General features: G+C 44.2%; 1 protein-coding gene across 2 annotated transcripts in view; it reads left to right on the top strand.

Annotated features, from left to right (window-relative positions):
- The window catches only part of POLE4 (DNA polymerase epsilon 4, accessory subunit), a 172525-nt gene that overhangs the window by 38917 nt on the left and 120084 nt on the right, over positions 1-13524 (top strand). For both annotated transcript variants that reach the window (XM_070068860.1, XM_070068861.1), the window contains exon 4: positions 10719-10786. In XM_070068860.1, coding sequence (XP_069924961.1) covers positions 10719-10786 — 68 coding nt within the window. The remainder of the gene's footprint in view (positions 1-10718; positions 10787-13524) is intronic.

Genomic DNA, 13524 nt, shown 5'->3' with positions numbered 1-13524 from the left:
TTTCTTCTACTAAGTCTTCTTCTTCCTTTGGTTTTCTTCTTTTGTTATCTTTGTTTGCTTTTTATGTTTAAGTTTTGGATCCATCTAGAATTTGTTTTTCTGGCCTGTAGAGTAAGATAGGGATCTGGTTTCCCTTCTTTTCTGGACACTCAGATTTCCATGTACCATTTAAAAAAATAACCCAGTGCTGCCCCACCCTCAGTGCACAGAGTGTTGAAATGCCACCTCTGTAAAATATTGACTCCCATGTGTCGGGATGCATGTATTTATGGATTCTCTGTCTCCGCTGCTCTATAGATCTGTCTGTTCATGTTCCAGTCCCAAACTATTTGTCAACATAATCTATGTTTTATGACACTTTACATTTTGAAATAACTTCAAACTTGAGCGCAGGACTAGTGCAAAGAATTCCCATCACTCATATTCACATTAGTTTAATTTGTCACTCTCTTTATTACATAAATAGTCTGGAAAATTGTTATTCAAAACCATTTAAGAGTGAGTTGCAGGCATGATGCCTCTTTACTATAACTTCAGTAACATATTTTCTAAGAACAGGAACATTTATTTATAGAATCACAGTACCGTGATCAATATCAGGAAATTTAACTTCATTACAATGCTATTATCAGTCCTCTGGGACTTATTCAAGTTTTGTCAGTTGTTTCAATAATGTCCTTTATAGTAATTTTCATAATAAATTTTTTTCTTCGGTATAGATGTAATCCAAGGTCACTCTTTTTATTTAGTTTTCATGTCTTTTTTTGGTCATTTTGCTTTTTTAAATGTTTGCTTATTTGGAAAGCAGAAAGAAAAGGCAAAAATGAAAAAGAAAATAGCAGCAGAGAAAGAAGGAGAGAAAGAGATCTTCTACCTGCTGGTTTATTCCTCAAGTGGACTCAGTGACCAGGACTGGGCCAATCCAAAACTAGGAGCCAGGAGCCTGGAACTCCCTCCAGATCTCCATATGGTGGGAGGGGCCCAAGCACTTGGAGCATCTTTTCCTGCCCTCCCAGGAGCATTCGTGGGGAGCTGGATCAGAAGTGGAGCAGTGGAAGATCAAACCAGCACTAGGATATGGGATGCTGGTATTGTAGGCAGTGGCTTAACTACTGTGCCCCTTTCTTTTTCTTCTTTAACCTTGGTCAAATCTTTAGATTTTCTTTGTTATCCATGATTTTTATATTTTTAAAGAATACAGGTCTTTTTTTTTTTTAAGAATACACCTTGAGTATATACAAAATTTTAAAAAATCACACATGGTTTTATTTGCATCAGGCAGAAAGCAGAAGTACTCAGATTATAGAGACTTTAGTAAATGGATGCTTTTTAGAGATGTGGATGTAATTAAGGGATTCAGTAGGGATGATGAGGTACCTGAGGGAGAGCAACAGCAGGGGTTGGTCTCCATCCTGGGCCTCAAGGGGCAAGGGGAGAGGATGTTGGAGCCAGCTCTGAACTGGAGCTTTGAGGAGGCACCGTCTGCAGCTGCCAGGATATTGGGTTGAGTATTCTCTCTCCTGCCTTCCACCCATTAATCTCTTTTTTATTTTCTATTTTTTTTTACTTTTTAAATTTAGAAAGCTTTTATTTAATGAATACAGATTTCATAATACAGCTTTAGGAAGAGTAAAGAGTGAATGGTGGAGGTGTGACAGGGAGGCAGCCAGAACCCCTAGCATTGGGGGCTATTAGGTATGCTGGTGGGTGGTGAGAAATAGCCCTGCAACTCCCAATCCTGCTTTTCAGAGGGGACCGCCTTCAGCTACTATAACCTTTTTCTTCAATATGTGCTTCTGTATTTCCAAGCAATAAACTTATGCTGATAGTTTTCCATTCATCAATTGACTTCCTTCTCGCTTCCCCATGTTCCCTTCTTCCATACCCATCGCAGTTATATATATTTTTTGTGGTTGTTGTTAATAGTCAGTGTTTGCAACATTAGGACTATGCAAAGATTGTTCACCGTAAGCCAAAGAAGTGAACTCCTTCCTTGTGAAGATGGAAGCTCCGATCTTGTTAAGGTCCTTAATTTTTTTCTGGAGTAACACACACATTGTTTTTTCATTTGTCTAGATTTTTATGAACTTCTAGCTAAGCTTGTCTAAAAGTCTTGTATTTATATTCCATGTCTGCTGGTAATATTTCTCATATCAAACATTATTGTTCCTTTTATTTTACTTTGCTCAGTCCATTTTAAATTGGACCATTTAAATTGACCTCAGCCTGCTAAATCTGGACTGGTCGATCCTACACCTGCTGTTATCTGAAGGTGTCTCTTTGCTCTTGTGTTAGCAGAAATCTGAAGATGTTACCTAAGATTCCCATCCACCTGTGTGATTCAGTCAGACACTCATCTACACACTGCAGTGGGGGTCTTTGTGGATGTTGCTAAGGTTACTGACTGGCTGATCTTAAAATAGATTATTCTATATGGTCCAATGTAATCACGAGTCTTGAAAGCTGAAAAGGAAGGGAGAAAAATCAGAGACTTGTGGCAGGAGGAGAGGTGAGAGACATTAGAAACCTCAGAAAGACTGGACTGCTGCTGCTGGCTTTGATGTGGGAGGAAGGACCTGTGTGCCAAGACCTGGGGTAGCTCCGGAAGCTGACTGACTCCAGGGAAACCAAGACCTCTCTGCTACAACTATGCAACTGAGTTCTGCCAACAGTGTGCCCAAGCTTGGGAGCAGATTCATCCCTGCAGCCTTCAGAAGGGACTGAGTACTACTGATTTGGCCTTGTGAGACTAAGCACAGACCCAGCTAAACCACACTGTGCTCTGATGACTGGCCTGCAGAAATTGCGAGATAGGGAACTTAATTTGTTTCCAGTCACTACCTGTATTGTGATTTGTTATATCAGGCAGAGAAACTAGCACAGCTGCTGTCACTGGCATCGCTCTCTCCCGCAGTGTAGTCCCTGTTTTGTGCAATTCCTCTGTTCTTCCTGGCTTACACTCTTGGTACAGCTGTTCTCAAATATTTGAGTCTCGGGGGCCGGCGCTGTGGTGTAGTGGGCTAAGCCTCTGCCTACAGTGCTGGCATCCTATGTGGAAACCAGTTTTGAGTTCTGGCTCTTCCTCCGATCCAGCTCTCTGCAATTGCTTGGAAATCAGTAGAAGATGGCCTAAGTTCTTAGGCTCTTGCACACCTGTGGGAGACCCAGAAGAAGTTCCTGGCTTGTGGCTTTGGGTCATTGTGGCCATTTGGGGAGTGAACTAGCAGATGGAAGACCTTTCTGTCTGTCTCTCTCTCTGTAACTCTGCCTTTCAAATAAATAAGTAAAATCTTAAAAAAAAAAAAACTTGGAATCTCAGGATCCTTTTATATTCTTTAAAGTTGTTGAGGACTGACCCTAGAGAACTTTTGTGTATGTAGTTATATCTATCAGTATTTACCAGGCTAGAAATGAATGTTGAGAGATCTTTAAAATAATCATGAATTCATTTCAAAATAACAATATTAAAATATATTGTAATATTAAAACATGTTAATATCATACTAACATAAATAACATTCTTTATGGAAAAATAACAGTAGTTTTTAAAACAAGAAAGTTACTAAGAAGAGCAGCATTATTTCCCAACTTTGCAATTCTCTTCCATGTCTGGCCTGTTGTGGTCTGTCATTTTAGTGGAATTGAATGAAGGAGATCTGGTCTTACAGAGACACTTGGAAAAGTGAAGACTTCACTGATCTCTGCAGTGATAGCAGGAGACCCCAGAGGCCTCTCAACCACACTTTGAAAACTGCCACTGTAGGGGCCCGCACTGTGGCGTAGTGCCTGTGGTGCCGGCATCTCGTACAGTTCTAGTGCCTGTTCTAGTCCTGGCTGCTCTTCTTCTGATCCAGCTCTCTGCTATGGCCTGGGAAAGAAGCAGAACGTGGCCCAAGTGCTTGGGCCCCTGCATGCATGCAGGAGAGCTGGAAAGAAGCTCCTGGTTCCTGGCTGGGGATCAGCTCAGCTCTGGCTGTTGCGGCCATCTGGGGAGTGAACCAGCGGAAAGAAGACCTTTCTGTCTCTCCCTCTCACTGTCTGTAACTCTATCTCTCAAATAAATACATACAATCTTTTTTTTTAAAAGATTTATTTATTTATTTATTTGAAAGAGCTATGCAGAGAGTGAAGGAGAGGGAGAGGGAGAGAGAGAGGTGTTTCATCTGCTAGTTCACTCCCCAGTTGGCTGCAACGGCCAGAGCTGTGCTGATCCTAACCCAAGAGCCAGGAGCCTCCTCCAGTTCTCCCACGTAGGTGCAGGGGTGCAAGGACTTGGGCCATCTTCCACTGATTTCCCAGGCCATAGCAGAGAGCTGGAACAGAAGTGGAGCAGCCGGGATTCAAACCGGTGTCCATATTGGATGCTGGCACTGCGGGCAGTGGCTTTACCAGCTACACCACGAGGCTGGCCCCTAAATAAAATCTTAAAAAAAAAAAAAAAAGGAAAACTGCTACTCCAGCGTTTTGCCACTCTGAGTGTGGTCCAGGGCTGGCAGCATCAGTATTCCCAGGGACCTGTTGGAAGTGCAGAATCTCCAACCTTATGAGTCATGAATTTGTAAAATCCTCAGGTATTGCTGTGCCCACGGGAATTTGAGAAGGACTTCTTCAAACGAGCTTCTAGAAAAGGACACGTCTGAAAAAAATCTCTTAACCTCATGTTGACTTGGTTCTTTGGCTGGTTAGAGGCTAGATGCCATGTTGAAAATAATTTTGGTTTTCAATTTCTGCTCATCCAGAGAATAAATCAATAGGAGTGCGGGACATTGTTTACCTTGGCAAGACTGGGGAGAGGACCAGGGTTTCTAACCGTCTTGTAAACAGACTTTCAGCAAATCCCCGTTTTCAGTCCCCAGTCTCATTTCTGCTTCTCTTGGAGCGTTATTTCTCTGCCTCCTCAATTTTTCTGGGGGTCTGTGGTGGCTCCTCATTGTTACAGAGTCTGTGCTATAAAAGTGCCCGTTTCATAACTTCTTCCCCTCCGGTTCTCTTTGAATTGTTAGTTTACACTTTTGTTCATTGCTTCCTTGTCCTTTAGTGGTGTTTCAATGGTTTTGTTTGCCCAGAAGTCTCCCAAGTGATATAAATTATCAACATGCTACAAAATGTTCTGCTTTCTGGTGGAACTAAAAGTTTTCTGTTTTTCATTTCTATTTTTTCATATAAACTTTGGAATCAGCTTGCCTGATCTGCACATTCCACATCCACTGGCATTTTTACTGAGATCTTTTGAAATTTCTAGTTTAATTTAGGAAGAATTGACATCTTTAAATTATTGAGTCTCTTGAGAACAGGAGAACAGGGTCTACTATTCCACTTACTCAATTATTCTTTTATATACCTCAGTAGAATTTTAAAGTTTACTTCTTATAGATTTTACCTATGTCTGAATTTTATCTCTTAGGTTTCTATTGTAAATGAGAATTTCTTTCAATATATTTTGTAACTGGTAAGTTGCTTGCTATTGTGTCAATGAGATCTTTTCATCTTGATGTATACAAATATCTTCCATTATAAAAAGATATTAAATAGATCTTGGCTTAGTTTTAAAGTTTGCTCATTTGCATTTACTTGGAAGACAGAGCGAGACAGAGTGACACAGATGTCTTCTATCTGTTGGCTCACTCCCGAAGTGCCCACATTAGCTGGGGCTGGGCCAGGTGGAAGCCAGGAGCCAGTAACTCCATCTGGGTTACCCCAATGGGTATCTGGTACTTGAACACTTGATCCATCATCTGCTGCTTCCTAGGTACATCAGGTAGAAGCTGGATCAGAAGTGGAGGAGACTTGGTCCCAGGAACTCTGTCCAATACGGGATGTAGGCATCCAAGCAGTGGCTTAACCTTCTATGCCACAACACCTGTCCCAGATTTTGGTTTAGTTTCAAAAGTAATATATGGGGGCCGTGCTGTGGCACAATGGGTTAAAACCCAGGCCTAAAGCACCGGCATCCCATATGGGCGCCGGTTCGAGACCTGGCTGCTCCACTTCCTATCCAGCTCTCTGCTATGGCCTGGGAAGGCAGTAGAAGATGGCCAGGTCCTTGGACTCCTGCACCCACATGGGAGACCTGGAAGAAGCTCCTGGTTCCTGGCTTCAGATGGGTGCAGCTTTGGCCATTGTGGCCAACTGGGGAGTGAACCATCGGATGGAAGATCTCTCTCTTTCTCTCACCCTCTCCCTCTCCTTCTCTCTCTGTGTAACTCTTTCAAATAAATAAATAAATCTTAAAAACAAACAAAAGTATTATATGACATTATAAAAATTTGAAAGGATACACAGAGGCCAGCGTTGTGGCCTAGGGGCAAAGCTGCCATTTGTAACGCTGGCATTCCAAATGGGCTCATGTTCGAGTCCATGCTCCTCCATTTCTGATCCAGCTTCTTGTTAATGCACCTGGGAAAGCAGCAGAGGATGGCTCAAGTCCTTGGGCCCCTGCACCCCCATGGGAAACCCAGAAGAAGCTCCTGGTTCTGGATTGGCACAGTTCTAGCTGTTGTGGCCAGTTGGGGAGATGGGGAGACCTGTCTCTCCCTCTCCCTCTCCCTCTCCCTCTCCTTCTCTCTCTCTCTCTGTCTCTCTCTGCCTCTCCCTCTGCCTCTCCCTCTCCCTCTCCCTCTCCCTCTCCCTCTCCCTCTCCTTCTCTCTCTGTGTAACTCTGACTTTCAAATACATAAATAAATCTTTAGAGAGAGGTCTTCCCATCTGCTGATTCACTCCCCAGTTGGCTACAACAGCTGGAACTGCGCTGATCCAAAGCCAGGAACCAGGAGCTTCTCCTGGGTCTCCTATGGGGGTGCAGGGGACCAAGCACTTGGGCCATCGTCGACTGCTTTCCCAGGCCATAGCAGAGAGCTGGATCGGAAGTAGAGCAGCTGGGTCTTGGACCAGCACTCATATGGGATGCCAGCACTGCAAGGTGGTGGCTTTACCTGCTATGCCACAGCGCTGGCCCCTAAATAAATCTTAAAAAGAGATATACAATGAAAAATAAATTTTTCTTTCATCCTTGTTATGAGAGTGTTTTAAGAAAGTTAGCCAAAGCTTTAGTAGAAAAACACTCAGGAAAGCTTCATCGGAGTCCTTCTGCACTATGATGGTGTTCCTGTTCAATCTGCTTATCCAGCAGGAGCCCTTTTTGAGAATTTCCATGGGAAATCATTTGGCACCCACCTTACAGTCCTTTCTGACTTGATGTTTCTTAATCTTTTTTTTTAAAAAGATTTATTTACTTGAAAGATTTAGAGAGAGGAAGAGATAAGGAGAGAGAAATCTTCCATCTGCAAGTTTACTCCCCAAATGGCTGAAGCCAGGAGCCAGGAGCTTCTTCCTGATCTCCCATGTGGGTGCAGGGGCCCAAGCACTTGGGCCATGCTCTACTGGATCTGAAGTGGAGCACCTGGAATTTGAACCTGTGCCCATATGAGATGCCGGTATTGCAGGTGGCGGCTTTACCTGCTATGCCACAGCAGTGGCCCCTTGTTTCTTAATTTTAAAAAAGATCTTTCAAGGACACTCATTTTTTCTTCACTTAGCAATGTGAGAAAGATGGTGTGGATGTGATGAAACTCCCAGGACCCTCAGGTCTTTAGGGATGGACTAAAAGGCAGGTGTCATCACTCACATTGACCTGGATGGAGCTTATGTTGAGAAATCAAGCTTCTATTTTTCTGTTCTGTTTTCCATGATGGTTTTTGAAGATTCCTCCTGAGGAAGGGTATCCGTTTCCCTCTAGAAAAGGCAAAAGACTCTTTTAACACTGTCTGCTGCAAGACAGGTGGCTCCCCTGGAACTGAACTGCATTTTCAGTAGCTGTGGTACGAAGTTGTTTGAAGGGGACCAGATATGTATTCTGTCAGGCTGAGGGGAGCAGCCTGGGGCTGTCTTAAGTCCCACCCCAGAGGACTTTCTTGGTTGGGACTATATGATCCCAGCAGAGTGAGTCAGTGGGCCTCAGGGAGAGGCAGTACACCTCTGTCAGGGGAACCATGGCTACCAGTCCCCACTGGGAGAAGCTCCAGGGATGAAAACGAAAAGGAAACCAAAACCTGCAACAGCTTGTTTTAAAACAACCACCCAGCAGCTCTGCCTCTGTCACCCGCAGTGAGAAAGAGGCTCAGTGACTTTGGCACCAGCCACAGAACAGTCTGCTCTCCTCTCCAGTCCTCTGCCCTTGCTCCGAGGTCATGGTAGGGTCAGAAGCCTTATCCAGCAAGTGACTGGGGGAAGGGCAGCCACCCTTGTGCTACCTACCACACCTCTCCCCAAGAACACTGACCTGCAGCCATTGCTGCCTAGGATAGGCCTGGGCAGAAAAGGAAGGGAGAAGGTTTATGTGGGACTAGACTGTGATTGCCATTGTTATGCTGGGTGCACTGTGACACTCCTGAAAAGAGTTTTTTCTTGTAACTGAATGTGATTGGGAGACTTTTAAATTCTCCAAGCATGGCTGGGATAATTATAAGACCTGTCTACTGTGTCATCCTGGAACAGGGAAAGAACAAATTCACAGAGTGTAAGTGTGACTGGTGGAAAGGAATGAGCTTCTTTTTTCTTGTACTCTATTCCAAGTGGTTCCGGCTCTCCCTTCCCCTCCCTCCCACCATTACATGTACATATGACTTTAGAAAAATTATTTCTTTGTTTTTTTTTGAAAGGCAAAGAGAGAGAGAGAGAGAATGAATCTCCCATCTAATTCACTGGGTCATTCCCGAAATGTGAATAGCAGTCAGGAAGCCAGGAGCCTGAAACTCAAGCTGAGTCTTACACGTGAGTGGCAGGAACTTGAGCCATCACCTGCTGCCTCCCTGTGTGTGCATTAGCAATAGCTGGAATCAGAAGTGGAGCTGGGATTTGAGCCCTGGTACTCCAATATGGGATGCAGGGGTTCCAAGTGGTGTCTTAATCATTGTGTCAAATGTCAACCCTCCATATATTACTCAAACAACAAAAAAACCTGTGCAAGTCAGAGCCTTACTCATTGTTCTGAAATAATAAATCTTAGAGTTGTTTCTTTACTAGAGCACAAAAATGAGTATGTATCTATTTTAAAGTGTGTTATATTCCATTGTATACAAAAAACATTTACTTAGAAAATTCTGTATTGATAAATAATTAGTATTTTTCCCAATTATTGTTTTCCCATACACGTTCAGATTTGTTCTTGCATATGAGAGTGTATGTGTGGAATAAATTTCTAGAAATAGGAATGCTAAACTAATAGGTATGTAAAATTTAAATTTACAAGCATCCAAATTGCTCCACTTGATATTCTTGTGACCATGAAGACACTGTGCTGTCATATTTTAATCTGTGTCAGTATGAGAGGTTAAAAGGAATAGCACCTTCACAGTTCACAAGTTACAAATGAGATTGAGCTGTTTTTTTTCATGCTTCTAAAGCATCTGTATTTCTTTTTCTATAAACTTCCTATTTATGTCTTCCTAGATTTATTTTAAAAAATATCTGCTGGCTCTGTTTTTTTTTTTTTTTTTTTTTCTTGACAGACAGAGTGGACAGTGAGAGAGAGAGAGAGAGAGAGAGAGAGAGACAGAGAGAAAGGTCTTCCTTTTGCCGTTGGTTCACCCTCCAATGGCCGCCGTGGCCGGCGTGCTGCAGCTGGCGCACCGCGCTGATCTGAAGGCAGGAGCCAGGTGCTTCTCCTGGTCTCCCATGTGGGTGCAGGGCCCAAGCACTTGGGCCATCCTCCACTGCACTCCCGGGCCACAGCAGAGAGCTGGCCTGGAAGAGGGGCAACCGGGACAGAATCCGGCACCCCAACCAGGACTAGAACCTGGTGTGCCGGCGCCGCAAGGTGGAGGATTAGCCTATTGAGCCGCAGCGCCGGCAAGGCTCTGTTTTTTGAGTAGGAAGTCAGCAGATGAGCCTATGAGGGAGGGTGGAACTGTTGTCAGCACCAGCACATGAGAATAAGGCCAGAAAGAATTGTCTTGCTTAGATTTTTGACCTGCTTTCTTTCCTTCCTTCCCTTCTTTGGGTTTCTGTCTGTGTCTGGATTTGAAACTGCCTAAGGCAAAGATTAGTCTTTTCTCCTCCTGATAACATGCATCATCAGCAATCTGGGCACATGTTACATAGAACCATGGAGGTAACTGGTTCTCAGCTAGGAAGGGCAAAGGCACCATGCTGGTTATCGTCTGGGGGCCTCCTGCTCTCCAGTTGCTGGTTGGGTGCAGCCAATGGGGAGCCTCCAGGAGAGGGGAGGATGGGAGGAGAATGGAGCCAGTGGATTTATTCCTCCCTCTCTTTGGGATCAGTCCAGGATGCTTTGTCCCGTGACCAAAGATCTTATTTCTTGGCAGACGCCTTCTGAACTCTGCCTTTCCATCTTAAGGTTCCCTTAGCCCTGCAGGTCTCAGGGTGATTGGAAGCCATTTATGACTTTGAGATGCTGCCATACCCTTTGTGAGTTCTCAGTTCCTTGCCCACAGTGCTAGAGTTTGTGTATGATTTTTCTCCACCAAAATTCATATGGAGGCTTGGTCCCTAATGTAACTGTGTTGAGAAGTGGAGGGGACATTAAGAGGCATTTTAGGTGCCAGAGATCTGCCCTCATGAAGAGATGAATGCAGTTACCTTGAGAGTGGATTAGTTATCAGGAGAGCGAGTTGTGCTTCTTTAGCTCTTCTGGCTTTTGGTCTTGCACACGTACTCTTTCCCCATGTGCCTACTTGGTCTTCTGCTTTTCTGCTATGCAGGGAACAACATGAGGCCCTCACCAGAAGCTGAACAGATGCCAGCACCATGCTCTTGGACTTCCAAAACTGTGAGTCAAAATAATCTTTTCTTCATAAATTACCGAGCCTCTAGTATTTTGTTATAGAAACAGAAAACAGACCAAGACACATACCTTTGTAAATAGCCTCTTTAATAAATTCTTCTCAAGTTATCCCAGATTGTGCGTGCCATCTTAGTACTCTGGACTGGGACAGGCACCTTAGGACCAGTGGGCCCTAAACAGGAAGAAAAGTGATTTATGCAGAACCATGGCTGGTGTTAGAGCCCTTTAGCCAAGATCAGGAGGGCTATACAGAGGGCAACAGGGGGCTAGTCAGCCCCACACTGTCTCTCAGAGCAGGGAGCTCAGAGTTGTATTTGGATAACATTGGCATTTAGGACCAGGTGGAAGAAGGTGATGGCATCTGGGCTGTGAGGTGGCATCTGGCATTGATGCTCCTACATCTGCTTTGCCCCTAGTGACCGGTGGAGCTGAGAAGGTTGTATAGGATGGAGCTCTGGGCCAGCAGGATTGGCCCAGGGCTGGAGGGAATCAGTGACAGCCACTGCAGAATGCTCCTTTCCTTTGTGGGACTTGGGCAAAGCTGGCTTTGGTGGGGATCCCAGGAGTTAGGCTGGTGAGGTCTTAAGGAGAAATGTGTGCATTTTTAGGAAATGGGGCATGGATTGGAATGTATTAAGGGAATACTGTTCTTAAGCAAAGAAAATTGAACATAATTTAATTATTTGCACAATAACTATCAGAAGCTACTAAGTTAGAGCTATCTAATGTTGTACCCAATAGCCACACATTGTGTTTTGTTACTTGATTTTATGTTTACATTTTATAATTGTGGGTCTCCTATTTTCTTGTCTGCTTTTGGACTGCTAAACCAAAGAGTTAAGCTTGTTACTACAGGTATAAAATAAGATTAATAAATCCTGAATGAGGGACTAAAGACTAATACCATTAGCAGAATGCATTAACTTGAACACCATTGTGTTGGTTGTAGAAGCTCTTTGTACTTGTATTTTCTGCTTTGGTTTTCATATATTCTGGATAGGTGAGTTGCAACATACACTGGGTCTAAGTTGGGGATTTGTCCTCTCTGCTCTTGGAGGGGATCAACAAAGGTGGGTCATGAGAAAGTAAAATGACTGGCGGAATGGGAAGAGAAAGAGAAAAACTCAAATGCAGCTTCTGGCTTCACTGATTGTGTGTATAGGGTCTAGGATGTGATTGAATGTTACGGCCAAGGGGCAGTGCAGCCACCAGACTTTGAGATGCTGTAGGCATATGACCCTGGGTATCCTGAACTCTTCATTTTGGGTGCCCTTCTTGGTTCCTGGAACATTCATCTCTGTGTTATTCCCCCAACCCCCCAGCATGTTTCAACCTTTGCCTTGACCTTGGTTTCTAAACCAAGTCTTCTTTTTCTGAATCATTTATATATCCTGGTTCTTACATTCCTGGTTCATTGTGACTCCAGCCTCCATGCTAATGTTGCAAACCAAACACTGCTTTTCTCTGATGTCTTGACATTTGCTGAAACTTTGTGGGTTCAAGCATTTCCTGGGCTGGGGTGAAATCACCTGAGCAGGACATCTACCTGAGCAGGTCAGTATGTTCCGTGGGAGGTTTGAGTTGTGAGGCTCTATCCAGAAAAGTTTAAGAAATGTGGGGCTTAAAGCCGGCGCCGTGGCTCAATAGGCTAATCCTCCACCTTGCGGCGCCGGCACACTGGGTTCTAGTCCTGCTCGGGGCGCCGGATTCTGTCCCGGTTGCCCCTCTTCCAGGCCAGCTCTCTGCTGTGGCCAGGGAGTGCAGTGGAGGATGGCCCAGGTGCTTCGGCCCTGCACCCCATGGGAGACCAGGAAAAGCACCTGGATCCTGGCTCCTGCCATCGGATCAGCGCGGTGCGCCGGCTGCAGCGGCGGCCATTGGAGGGTGAACCAACGGCAAAGGAAGACCTTTCTCTCTCTGTCTCTCTCTCTCACTGTCCACTCTGCCTGTCAAAAAAAAAAAAAAAAAAAAAAAAAAGAAAAAAAAAAAAAGAAATGTGGGGCTTAATGGAAAAAAAAAAAATGAGTGATGCCACACTAGCAAGCACACATTTATGGCCTTGAACCTTGAACATGGGCAATGGAACTTTGGTACCATCCTCCTTTATTCTGAGAGAAGCAAACATAGATCTCTGTGAGAAACGCATTATGTCCTGGAGCAGGTGCAGCCATAGGCCAGGAGACTTCAAGTTTCAGGGCCAGGTCAAGTCTAGAGGATGAAAGAGCAGGATATTCCTTGGAGAACTCCTTGTTATGTCTCTATTCTTATCAGTAATGCAAATTGGCTCTCTTAGAATTTTAAGGACCAAGTAGGATGGAGTGCTGGGTAGTAGGAAGCAGAACTACAGGCTCTAAAAGGACTTTTGAATTTGAATTTTATTGTCTATAAAAGGAAATGGTGTCCCTCCATTGTTTACTTGCTGGTTCCTTTTTAGTCATTTACTCTTCTGTGAGCAAATATTGTCCTGTGGACCAATTCAGGGTCTTCCCTGAATTGTGGGAGTCCTACAAGCAGATGTGTTAACTCTTCCAGCCAAGGACTTGGCTCAGAGTCACAACATTGCTTTCAAGGCCCAGGTTAAGAGGGAGCCCCTGTGATCATTTACTGCTAGATAATTTCAAACATAGTGTAGACCCATGCTGTCCAGTTGAACTTTATACAATGATGAGACATTTCTCTGTCTTCTACCAAAAGAGGTTTATCCTGATACACCTTCATCTGGG

The sequence above is a fragment of the Oryctolagus cuniculus genome, chromosome 2, assembly GCF_964237555.1.
Source record: "Oryctolagus cuniculus chromosome 2, mOryCun1.1, whole genome shotgun sequence".
Lineage (NCBI taxonomy): Eukaryota > Metazoa > Chordata > Mammalia > Lagomorpha > Leporidae > Oryctolagus > Oryctolagus cuniculus.
Note: the sequence above shows the minus strand (reverse complement) of the source record. Positions and strands in the feature narration are given on the sequence as shown.